Source organism: Eptatretus burgeri, chromosome 15, assembly GCF_056783735.1.
Source record: "Eptatretus burgeri isolate ZD-2024b chromosome 15, Ebu_testis_v1, whole genome shotgun sequence".
Taxonomy (NCBI): domain Eukaryota; kingdom Metazoa; phylum Chordata; class Myxini; order Myxiniformes; family Myxinidae; genus Eptatretus; species Eptatretus burgeri.
Genome location: NC_140975.1, coordinates 56,558,315 through 56,571,011, shown reverse-complemented (window position 1 = coordinate 56,571,011; position 12,697 = coordinate 56,558,315). Strand labels below are relative to the sequence as shown.

The 12,697-nt window shown below is 44.5% G+C and overlaps 1 protein-coding gene and 1 long non-coding RNA gene across 4 annotated transcripts in view; one reads left to right on the top strand and one right to left on the bottom strand.

Annotated features, from left to right (window-relative positions):
• CIROP (ciliated left-right organizer metallopeptidase) overlaps positions 1 to 7,423 on the bottom strand; it is a 29,378-nt gene extending 21,955 nt beyond the window's left edge. For all 3 annotated transcript variants that reach the window (XM_085856118.1, XM_085856119.1, XM_085856120.1), the window contains exons 1-4: positions 6,899 to 7,423; positions 6,129 to 6,219; positions 5,910 to 5,961; positions 2,609 to 2,752 (exon numbers count right to left, since the gene is read on the bottom strand). In XM_085856118.1, coding sequence (XP_085712244.1) covers positions 2,609 to 2,752; positions 5,910 to 5,961; positions 6,129 to 6,219; positions 6,899 to 7,295 — 684 coding nt within the window. In that variant the 5' untranslated portion in view covers positions 7,296 to 7,423. The remainder of the gene's footprint in view (positions 1 to 2,608; positions 2,753 to 5,909; positions 5,962 to 6,128; positions 6,220 to 6,898) is intronic.
• Positions 7,424 to 7,490: 67 nt separating this feature from the next.
• LOC147012235 (uncharacterized) overlaps positions 7,491 to 12,697 on the top strand; it is a 29,130-nt gene continuing 23,923 nt past the window's right edge. Inside the window, exon 1 of the long non-coding RNA XR_015051523.1 lies at positions 7,491 to 7,724. This is a non-coding gene — a long non-coding RNA (uncharacterized LOC147012235). The remainder of the gene's footprint in view (positions 7,725 to 12,697) is intronic.

Sequence of the window (12,697 nt, the reverse complement as noted above, 5' to 3'; positions counted from 1 at the left end):
TAATTTCAAAAGAAATTGGTATCCAGATCCAGATCTCCACCAAAATCGAATCAATTCGTCCTTGTCACATATCCAACCTGTCCACCAAATTTAATCCGAATCTGTGCATAACTTTTTGAGATATCCTGCTCACAGACAGACAAAGAAACAAACAGATGGGGGTGGGGGAACAGAACCTTCATTCACCTTCTCTGGTGGAGGTAATAATGTCTTTCTTCAAATTTGTGAAATCTTCAGATGAAGAATATAGTCTAGATTCGGTCTTTTTAAAAGAATGGCCTCCACTTCGATCCAGACTATGGTCTATAGGCAGAGCACAAGGTGTTGTTTTTTTTAATCACTTTTACTTTACATCAGTAACATTTTAGAGCCCTGATGGCATTTCAGAGTTAACCTAATGACTGTGTAGTTGGGACAGGTGATATATACCATTTCGCTAACTCGTGAGTGAGCCAGCTGGCTTTTATTAACAATCTCAGATGAACATGTTAATTCTTCAAGCAATAGTTGGATTTTAATTCATCGTCTTCATCACTAGGTCATCTTACCCAAGTGTAGAGTTGCAGGCCAGATATATTTATTAAATTATCAAAGGGTGGGGGAAAAGAAGGGACTATGGGGGTAGAAAATGATTATAAACAATAAAATTGAGAAAAGGATTCGAAGGGAGCATGATAGGGGATTGAATGGATGGTGGGAATGTGATTGAGGAGTGTGGGAGAGGAAGGGGTGAAAGGGGGAATGTGTTGTTATGTTGAGTGGTCTTGATTCCACCATTTTGCATCCAAAAAACGTAACAAGGAAATTATATTGCAGATGACCACATTTAATGATTCTGGATCAAACAATTATACCGTATTTTCCGGTGTATAAACCGCACTTTTTATCAGCAAAAACGGTAAGAGATGGGGGTGCGGTTAATACACTGGTATAGAAAAAAAATCAGTATTAAAAACCATCAATGCTGAATTTCAATGATATTCCAAATGAACACTTTTTTTTTTTTAGCAGTTGGAAATGCTATTGAGTTCTATTTTATTTTTTTATTTATTTAAAAATTGGTTCAGGTTCAGAGTTTGTACAGCGTTTTATTAACCGTGTGCGGAAATTAAATAAAGCCACACTTGGAAACGTCCAGAAATATCCGAAAATGCCTGGAGTTTAGGTGTGCGACGTATATAGAGCCTCATGGCTCTGAAAACGCCATTAAGCACAAAAAAGAAGAATTATGGTCTCACATCAAAAGAAGAATTATTCACAAGAGCGAGAGTCTAATAACGGAGCACCCATCTCAAAGAAGCTTGCACGCAATGTGACGATCATCACTACTGGTCATGAGAAGGATCGATTCACCGCCATGGTCGCCTGCACTGCAGATGGTGGCAAGCTTCCGACGTATGCCGTCGGAGGAAGAGTGTTGAAGAAGAAGACAATGCCCAAAGACAAGTATCCTGTTGTCATCATTGTTCGTGCGCAGCAGAAGGGGTGGATAGACGGGGACTGGTCCAGGACTGGGTGCACACGGTCTGGAGTAGTCAGCTGGATGGCGGTCTCTCCCGCCAACAGAGCATGCTCGTCCTGGATGCGTTCAGTTGTCACAAGACCGACGACATCAAAGCGCTGCTCCATCAGACCAACACCAATCTCGTCATCATCCCAGGTGGGATGACATCGCTCCTGCAGCACCTTGATGTGTTCATCAACAAGCCACTCAAGGACGGGCAATGTCGCTGCTGGTCAAACTGGATAATGAGTGGGGAAAAGACCGATACCAAGAGCGGGAGGATGAAAAAGGTCAATCTTCCCATGATCTGCGGCTGGATCGTCAAGGTGTGGGAGGAGATACCGTTGGACATCATCAAGCGAGCATTTCTGAAATGCTGCCTCTCCAACAACATGGAGGGCACAGAGGACGACATCATTTGGGAGGAGGAGGCTGCAAACGATGGTGACGGCGAGGTGGACAATGACGGGGACTTGCTCTTCACTGATTCAGACAAGGAATTTCGTGCCGTCTTCGACGAGGAAAGTGTTGACGAGGATTTCCTCGGGTCTAGCTGAAAAGTTTCATTAAACCCAAACGGCCCTCTTCAGGGCCACAAATCCACAAGAAATATGTATGATACCGGTTTGAATCCCTTTTCTTCCTTTTTCTCATGACAAAAAATCCTCTTTATAATGTTAAAAAATAAGATAGAAGAATAAAATCTTCTTGGTGTCTGCTCCTCTCTCTTCAACTTCTTGAAAATGAGAATGAGACTGTTGGACGAAATTAAGCAAACATGAGAGCTAGCCTGTTGATACCTCCGTCACTTTGTTCCATACGGATTTAATGTACAAACATATTTAGATCTAGATCAGAAAATAAAAGGATCAATATATTAATTTTTTTTGAGGTTGAAAAACATGGGTGTGATTAATACACCGGAAAAGGTTTTTGTTTTTTTGGAGGGTGAAAAACAGAGGTGCGGTTAATGTACCGGAAAATATGACTTATGTTCGTTCGTCAGGTGTCCCACATCTAATAATGCATTGCATTCAATCAACCTTTCCATGATAGTCAAGAAAGGGGAGCTAGACAGATTATACTTGTCTATGTCGTTCTCACCCCTGTACGGCAACGGGGTCTATCGACCACCTGAACATACAAGATGATGTCTGCGTCCGGCACTCCGGAGCCATCATGACGCACAGGTATCGGCTCCCCACTCTCAGGCCACAGTGAGAAGCCTCGCAGGTGTGTTTCTGGAATCTGAGCACATCAGTTACAGAGTCTCGGGTTCTGGATCTGGAACTCGAGCAACAAAGCAGTTAAAACAAACTCACATCTGGGTTATATAGTCACAGCTTGACTATGAACTGCCACTGTGATGATGCCCATGCAAGGCCTCATGTATAATGCCAGAAACAGAGTATGTTAAGCCTGTTGTCTCAACTCCTTGCACTCACTTATGGATGTTAAAGATATCACTTACTATCATTCATTGGTTGTTGGTTACGGCATGTGATGTGAAAAGTTGTTTGTGGTTCTAAGAGTCATGTACGCCTTCCTTTAGGATAAGTGTTTGACAATCCTTTGCGCTGAGAGTTGTGCATCACATTAACAATAATAAGTAGCAACAATAAAAAGAGCAATCAGAGATTGCAGACCCTCACCATAACTTGTTTTTTGTGGTGTGGTGTGGTGTGTTGTGTAGTTTTGTGTGGTGTATTTTATGTGATGTTTGTGTACTGGTGTGTTACATAATTAATCAGACATAACTAGAACTGCCACTTTATAACTGCTGGCATTGATGACAGGGTACCAAGACGTCCTGCTTTGATGCAACCCCGCTTTGATTGGACACCTGACCATAACCCATGATGTTTCTTCTTATCATTCAATTGAATTTAGAATGGGATGAAAAAAAATTAAATTCAAATCAAATGTAAGACCAAATCGGTAAAGTCCTGCATTGGAGCAATCAGAAGGAACCTGAACAAGCAAAAATCAAAGATGAAGTCATCAGGAGGAACCTGGATAGGATTCACATTTCAGCTGCTGCTTCTCAACCCTCAAACCCATCCAGGCACAGCCAAGTGAGCCTTATTGAAAAAATAAATAAATAAACGCAGATCAAAAATTAAATAATTCTAGCTGCCAGACCATTTGTCTGATAAAGTCGAAATTTAAAACATGAATTCCCCATCACAAGTATGTCATAATTGTGAAGTTTCACATGGATTGATTAAGCAGTTCCAGAGAAAACATTATTTAATATTTTCTTAAATCCAATATGGCTACCAAACCATGTGACCTTTCAATATTTATTCCTTTACAACCTTGTAAAGGCATACCTTGGGGAACATTTGTGTAAAGTTCCCCTCAATCTGTCCAGCCATTCTGGAGAAGAAGATTTTTTATGTTTTAGGGTAAATCCAACATGGCTGCCAAACCATGTGAACTTTCTTCCTCATGGATAGGTGGTCAGGTGTAAAGTTTTGCCTTGATCTGTTCAGCAATTTCGGAGAAGATTTTCGAAGGTTAAAAAAAAAAAATGGCTGCCAAATCACGTGACCGATGACATCATCAATTTGTGTTTTTGTGGACCATTTTATCGCAAGACGACCCTCAAAATTTTTCATACTGAATGGATGTAGCATTCTACATATGCAATTATGGTGTCATAACGAAGGCACCTATGATGTCATCAAGAAATCACTCATTTCCCATGAGGAGTTTCTGCCAAGTTTCAATTTTTTCCTTTGTGCGGTTTCAGAGAAACAGAGGTCCAAAGTTTTTTTTTTTTCCGTTTTTCCAACATGGCTGCCGCACCACGTGACCTATGACGTCACCAGTATCAAAGAAACATTCTACATAAATAGTCGCTCCGATGGTGAAAATATCGTCTCAATCCGACAAGCGGTTGCGGAGAAAAACACAAAAGTTCTGTGTGGACAAACAGACAAACGGACCCAAATGCAATACCCTCTCCTTCGGCGAGGGTAATGATGATAATGATAATGATAATATCTATCTATAATTCCAGCAATCTCTGTGTGTCTGTCTGTGACCGCCATTTCTCGACGACCACCGGTCCGATGTGATTGAAACTTGCCAGGAATATTGCCGGGGACCCGCCGATGTGCCTTTTCAAGGTTTGATATTAATCGGACGAGCGGTTCCCAAGTTACGGCCATTTTATTGCTTTTTTCAGTGTTGGAAAGGTGTATACATCGCAGCTGAAGTGTCGTTCCACCTTATCATGCCATTTTTCCCAAATTAATAATAATAATAATAGCACAATAATTGGCAGTAATAAAGAATAACATGATACAATGACCAATGTCTGTCAACCAATAACGACCTATATATTGTCTGTTAATCAATAATGACCAATAACGTCTGTCAACCAATGACAGGACACGGTGCTATGACTTCAACGAATGACGTCACAATTAATGTTTATTTCTTATTTTTTTATTTTTGCACGATTGACGTCACAAGTCTTCTTCTTCGTTTGGTATGACGTCACAATCGACACTGGGGACCTGAGTATGACGCTGTTTTTTTCCCAAGGTTTGAATTAATTGTTCAAATTATTAATTAATCCCAAGGTTTGAATTTTCCCAAGGGAAACAGCTGTTTCCCAAGGGTTTGAAAGCTGTTTTTTCCCAAGGTTTGAATTAATTGTGCTTGGTAGACATTTGTGAATACATTTACAGAGAGAGAGGGGGAGAGAGGGGTGAGAGAGGGGGGAGAGAGAGATGGGGGGGGAGAGAGAGGGGGCGTCACAATTCTTCTTCTTCTTCGTTGGATATGACGTCACAATTGACGCTGGGGACCTGAGTATGTTTCCCAGGTGTTTCCCATGTTATGGCCATTTATGATACGGTTGGTCCGATCTAATTGAAACAATGGCCCAATCGAGTCGTTGTTTACGAGAGCGAAGGAACGAAGCTGCACATACTGGCACGCACGTATGGGCCCGCACTAGTATCTATAATTCCAGCAATCTGTGTGTGTGTGTGTGTGTGTGTGTGTGTGTGTGTGTGTGTGTGTGTGTGTGTGTGTGTGTGTGTGTGTGTGTGTGTGTGTGTGTGTGTGTGTGTGTGTGTGTGTGTGTGTGTGTGTGTGTGTGTGTGTGTGTGTGTGTGTCTGCGACCGCTGTTTCTCGACAACCACTGGTCCGATCTAATTGAAACTTGCCAGGTATATTGCCGGGGTCCTGAGTATGTGGCTTTTCAAGGTTTTATATGAATAGGACAAGTGCTTCCCAAGTTATGGCCATTTATTTACCAAATCAATGACAGGACATGGTGCTATGACGTCACGATTGACGTCACAATTTTTTTTTGCACGTTTGGGCACGCACTCGTAATGATAATAATAATAATAATGATAATTATGATGATAATGATAATAATACCTGCATTCCGAGGCAAGTCTCCCCTGTGTATCGTTTGTCGAGACGCGCACACCTGTAGAAGATGATACATGTTGTTGAAATAACTTTATTTTTCACAGAAACCCTTTCCTGGTCTGTAACCACCTGAGCAACTCCACGAGCCGGTTCCATTCAGGGAGTATCTATCGAATACAAGACGAGAACAAAATGTTTTCACTTGACCTCGGAGGTGTTGCTCACCGACCACCGTTGGGCAGGTGTGGAGGCCAGAACGCCAGACAGCACTGGGACAGTGAGCGCTCAAGGAGGAGATCTCCAGATACCTGCACCACTGAAGTACATACAGTAAGTACACTGCACAAGGTGTTTTGGTGATGGCTGATTGGGGGGGGGGGGGAATCTGAATGTTAGGGGGGTCTGAATGGGTGGAGTCTGAATGGGGGAGTCTGAATGAGGGGGGTCTGAATGTGGGGGAGGTCTGAATGGGGGAGTCTGAATGAGGGGGGTCTGAATGTGGGGGGAGGTCTGAATGGGGGGAGTCTGAATGAGGGGGGTCTGAATGGGGAGTCTGAATGAGGGGGGTCTGAATGGGTGGAGTCTGAATGAGGGGGGGTCTGAATGGGTGGAGTCTGAATGAGGGGGGTCTGAATGGGGGGTCTGAATGAGGGGGGTCTGAATGGGTGGAGTCTGAATGAGGGGGGGGGGTCTGAATGGGTGGAGTCTGAATGAGGGGGGTCTGAATGGGGGGGTCTGAATGAGGGGGGTCTGAATGGGTGGAGTCTGAATGAGGGGGGGGTCTGAATGGGGGGAGTCTGAATGAGGGGTGGTCTGAATGGGTGGAGTCTGAATGAGGGGGGGGTCTGAATGGGGGGGTCTGAATGAGGGGGGGGGAGTCTGAATGAAGGAGAGTCTGAATGGGGGGGGGGGTCTGAAGAGAACGTTCGATATCACAGAGTCAGTTGTGAGTTGTCGATCAGAGTGGTTTGAGAGGTTGAAAGAAAGAGACTCACCGGACAGAATTCGTGACAGATGCCGGGTCACGTCCATCAGATCGTCCTCCAGCCTGACCATCTCCTCGGGGAGGAGTAGACCGTGTGCTTCGGCCTGCAGGTGGACGGCCATGCGGAGGTTTTTGTGTCGGGCCGAGCGTGATCTCCGTCGGCCGGGGGGGCTCCCATATGACACGATGGTGCGGGGCACGGACGCGGGCTGCACTGCTTCGTGCACGCACACGGGTCTCACACCGGTGCCGGGGACTGGGATCGATGCGGCAGCGGCGACCAACGTGAAAAAGATCAAGACCTCCAAGGAGCCGGGTAACATCCGTGCGAGGACTCGCACCCTCTGGTCAACGAAAAATATCTCCATCCTTCGGCCGAAACAAGACCAACCGACTGAAGACCTCATGAAGCACCAAACGACCGCCAGTGATCATCAGCCTCGACCGCTCATGAAGTTGACTCAAGTCGAAGCACGAAGCACGAAGTTTCAGTAATTAAAGATTAACCTTTGGTGTGTGTGTGGGGGTGGGTGTGTGTGGGGGTGGGTGTGTGTGGGGGTGGGTGTGTGTGGGGGTGGGTGGGGGGGGCTTCGGGGACGACACGTTCAAACGTTCACCTCGCGGAGACTCACAAGGAAAAGTTTCCAAGAATTCCGAGTTCGCTGCCGTCCCCCGTGGAGCCGTCTCCATGGCAACGAAACGCGCGCGCCCGGCCCATGGCGGCGGTTCTCTCATCGCATCGGCAGGGGGACCCCCTGGAACTTTGTCCATTCCTTCGCTGGTCCTGCGAAGACGTGGCCCGGTGGGTCGCGGCCATGGGGTTTCCACAGTACCGAGTAAGCGAACTTGCAAAATCTTTACCACATTATTATTATTATATTATATTATTATTTAACTACTGGGAGCTGGCTGAGTAAGTTGTCTTTCGACACTGAAACTTTGTGTCCCATTATTTTATTTATTTATTTATTTTTATGACTGGAACATCGATGGAGGGATCATTTCATAATAGCAGGTGGTTTCTTTGTCTCATGACCACTCGACAAATACAAGAATATCGTCTGGACCTACAAGATCTCGCGATATTTCATCTGAGGCCCCAGTGAAGTGGATTATCTATCTATAATTACAACAATCTTTGTGTGTGTGTGTGTGTGTGTGTGTGTGTGTGTGTGTGTGTGTGTGTGTGTGTGTGTGACCGCTGTTTCTCGACAACCACTGGTCCGATCTAATTGAAACTTGCCAGGTATATTTCTGGGGACCTGAGGATGTGCCTTTTCAAGATTTGATATTAATCGGACAAGTGGTTCCCAAGTTATGGCCATTTATTTACCAAACCAATGACAGGACACGATGCTATGACGTCACAATTCTTCTTTTATTTATTTTTTTTATTTTTTTTATTTTTTTTTGCACGTACGGCCACGCGAGAGCGAAGGAACGGCCTGTGTGGTTGTTTCTGGCATGCGGTTTGAACGTTTTTTTTTGTTTTTTTTTGCACGTACGGGCCCGCACTAGTATTAATAAATAGTGTACTGTACAAGCATATACAGTACTCAGATAAGACACGGACAAATTTAACCCCATCCAGCCCAATGTATGTGAGAATTAGTAAAATGTTGAAGAGGATGACTTGTTGGGTGTTCCAATGTGAACCTCTGGTTCATTCATGATGCAGGGAACCCAGGGACAAATCCCATTCGGCATCAACATTTGTCTGTTTGTCCACGGTCCACTTTAATGTCCTTGTATTTGTAATTGGTGTAAAAAAAAATACACTGATATCAACCAATGTCCTTGTCCTGCATGTGATTTGTGGACAGGCGCTTCTCCACGACATTTGATCACTGCAGGGGTAATCCCACTACGGTCCAATTAGTCCCACCTTCTTCTGGAGTTGAATCATGGGGAAGGTTTTTTGTCCCAAATCCTTAATGAAGGTTCACCTGTAGCTGGTTGCAGAAGGAACTTGTCTCTTATGGCAGTGATAACTCGCCGACTCTTCTTGAAAGGCACAGGAGTGTCCAATTAATGCTTGTGTACCTTGCATTGGCAACACTGTGTCCCTCTTTCCATCCCTTCCCCTCCCTCATCCCAGCCCTCCCCCTGCTTCCCACCACCCTCACGAATGCTAACAGGCGGGCCGGACACCTGGCTTAAGGTCAATCTGAGGGACGCCACACATTTGATACAACACCGCCCGCAAATCACCGAGACAATCAAACACGGACAGTTTTGTGATTTTTCTTGGGATATTGGCTTTGAGTTGGGGCATGCTTGCAATACTGCAGGAAACTACTGGGGTGCACCCTAGTCCATACCTCTTCACTAATAAATGTTATTTTCTGTGTCTGTCTGTCTGTGTGTAACACCAATCAGGCCAAAATTACTGGACAATTGCCACCAAACTTGACACATGGACCAAGTTCGACCTCGTGGTGAACATGGGCTACTTGGTTTCATCTGTTGTCGCGGAGGTTCGGGAGGGAATGTCGACGGGTGAGGCAGCGGTGGGAGTCCGGAGGAAGGGGAAAGGGTGGGGTGGGAGTCCGGATAGAGGGTAATGGAGGTGGGAGTCTGGAGGGAGGGTAATAAGGGTGGGAGTCTGGTGGAGGGGGGAGGAGATTGGGACCATACTCTGCACAGAGCTTTGGTGCTGCTTAAGCAGTTTCCTTGGCTATTGGGCACAATCCTGGACAGGTCACCACTCCGACACAGGATACCAGCATGCTGGCACTCATTTTGCCGACCTCAGAAGGATGACAGGCCGAGTTAATACCTGGTATTAATTCAACAGCTGAGCGAGATCCAAAGCCCACCACCTTAACCATTAAGTCAACACCAGGCATACAGTCTGGAGTGAGGGGGGTGGGAGGAAGCAGGGGTGGGAGGAAGCAGGGGTGGGAGGATAGAGGGGGAAGTGATGGAGTGGGAGTCCGGAGGGAGAGGGGTGGGATGAGGGAGGGGGTGGGATGAGGGAGGGGAAGGGATGGGAGGAGGGAGTGGAAGTGGTGGGAGGAGGGAGTGGAAGGGATATAAAGAGGGACACAGTGTAGCCAAGCAAAGCCAGGCACCCCTGCTTGTCATGAATACATAAGCTTTATATATATATGATAAAGTGGATTGTGCTTGTATTCTGTGAGCAGATAAATAACTCAAGTATCAAGAATTAGTGATTAGAATGAGCCCTTTATTTAACAGTGTAAGCCACAGTTATTTTTTATGTAAATACGACAAAAGTTGTAAAATAAAACTACAGAATTCTTTACATTCTAATAGGTTGCTAAGCAATGCCAAGAGTTGTAATTTGTGATTATAAGTCGAAGATAGACGTTAAGATAAACGGATCTGGATTCTGGGACTTAAAAAAACCAAAGTGCAAAACAAACAGTAATTGTCACATTCTTGTGGATGCTCCCAGGTTGCACATCGTTAATCACAGAGCGGATTCGAGTTATCAGCACACAGCTCTACCACCAGACACAGGAGTCAAAGCGATAGAGTGTTTCCTCTGCATCTGGGAGATCTGTGGTTGGAATCCTGACCGAGTCATACAAACGAGTTAAACAAGCTCAAATGAGCTAAGATCCTCGTCCTCTTAACGATGACGTCATAAAAACGAATATGACGTCATTGTGATGTTTCAAGTTTGCGATAAATTATCTGTGCTAATGCCCGACTTGATTCCCGCAAACAAAATTCAAACAGCTTGCTTAGTTTCGGAGATAATGGTATCGGTGAGTTCCATTAGCGGCGATATTATGACGTTAACTTTTTTTCTCGGAAGAATTTCCAAAATCGGAGATGGTTACTGCCTGTGCGTGGGCTTTCTGCATATACATGGCAAGTTCCACGAAGATCCGATGAAAACTCTGGGTTGTGAAACAAAAAATGTCAAAAAATAGGAATGACGTCATAAAAATTGATATGACGTCATAGTTACGTATCATATGTGCGGTAATTCATCTCTGCTAATGCCCTGTTCGATTCCCACAAACAAAATTCAAACAGCTTGCCTAGTTTCGGAGATAATGGTATCGGTGAGTTCCATTAGCGGCGATATTATGACGTTAACTTTTTTCTCGGAAGAATTTCCAAAATCGGAGATGGTTCCTGCCTGCGCGAGGGCTTTCTGCATATACATGGAAGTTCCACGAAGATCCGATGAAAACTCTGGATTGTGAAACAAAAAATGTCAAAAAATAGGAATGACGTCATAAAAATTGATATGACGTCATAGTGATGTATCATATGTGCGGTAATTCATCTCTGCTAATGCCCTGTTCGATTCCCGCAAACAGAATTCAAAAATCTTGCCGAGTTTCGGAGATAACTTTTTAGGCGATTTCCATTAGCGGAGATATTTTGACGTCATAACTTTTTTTCTAGGAGGAATTTTCAAAATCTGAGATGGTTACTGTCTGCGCAGGGTATTTGTACATATATACGCCAAGTTTCAGGAAGTTTCGATGAAAACTGTAGGCTGTGAAACAAAAAAGTCCACAAGAACAACAACATGAGTAAGACTTAGAGATCCTCCACGAGGATCTCAAAAGTCCACAAGAAGAAGATGAAGAACAACAACGTGAGTAAGACGTAGAGGTCCTCCACGAGGATATAAAAATTAGAGAGTTCATCGGACAGTAACCCCTGCGCGGTATTGAGAAACAAAGGACATGGGCGCGGTCTGCGAGTGGTAAATTTGTTTGGCTGAGATGATGTAAAATGCCACAGTACAGTATTTTGTCCGAGTACTGCTATCCGGAAGGTTTTGGGGGACAAACCAAAGTGCCAAAAAGGTAATTTCTGTTCTGCAATGTTCAGGTGAATAATTTAATTCTTCATCTTCATGTGCAACCTGTGGCTGCTGGTTCCATCATTGGTTGGGGGAACGGCTCTGCCACTGATGCAATGCCCCTATTACCAGTACACCGGTGCTCATTACCCGGTGCTCATTTCACCGACTTCAGAAGAATGACAGGATGAGTTAACCCCACCTGGTGTTAATTCAGTCACCAACTGAGGACCCCAAGGTCCCAAGCCAGCCACCCTAACCACTAAATCAACACCAAGCTTTATAATTCAATTGGAATGGAGTAATGATTTTAAAGGTGGTATTGGTGGTATGAAAAAAAAATCTCGAAGTTTAACCACCATTGATGCAGCGGGTTTTACACCACCTTATTTAACATGGTACATGAGTTCTTCGTGCTTGTTGTTTGTGTCCTTTATAACGTCCTGAAAACAGTAAGTTTCTTGTTTGGAATGATTTTCAATTTTGTTTGACTGCTCATTATCGGTGGTGAAGATGCATTTGTACTGGGTGGTGTATTTTAGCACCAGAGTGGCACAAAACGCAGGGAAGAATAAAATGATGGATATAAATTGTTTCATTTGATGTTTTGCATCAATGATTTGGGCAACCGATTCTGTATTTCGAGGATTTTGGAATGTTTGGCCATGCATCTGCATTCGATTTGTCAGGACAAAGTGATCTTTCTTCAATTCCAGGTTCATTTCCTGCGACGTGGATCAAGTATGCAGGGAAATGTGGATTGATGAAAACATGTTCTCAATGCTAGTCATAACCAGGGTGCCTGACACAAAGGTCAGACTGTTAACGTAAACATGCAGTGCTTTAACATATGCACTGTAACACTTGCTTGCCATTCTACATCGTCTTTAAATGATAAATGTTTACGGGCACCTTCTCTAATCATACCACAGTAAAACTCAGGAACACCAGCTCCCTCAGGGAGCGATCGTGCCTGTGCCATTGTCTTGGGTCACGTGAACCGCAGTGGGCAGA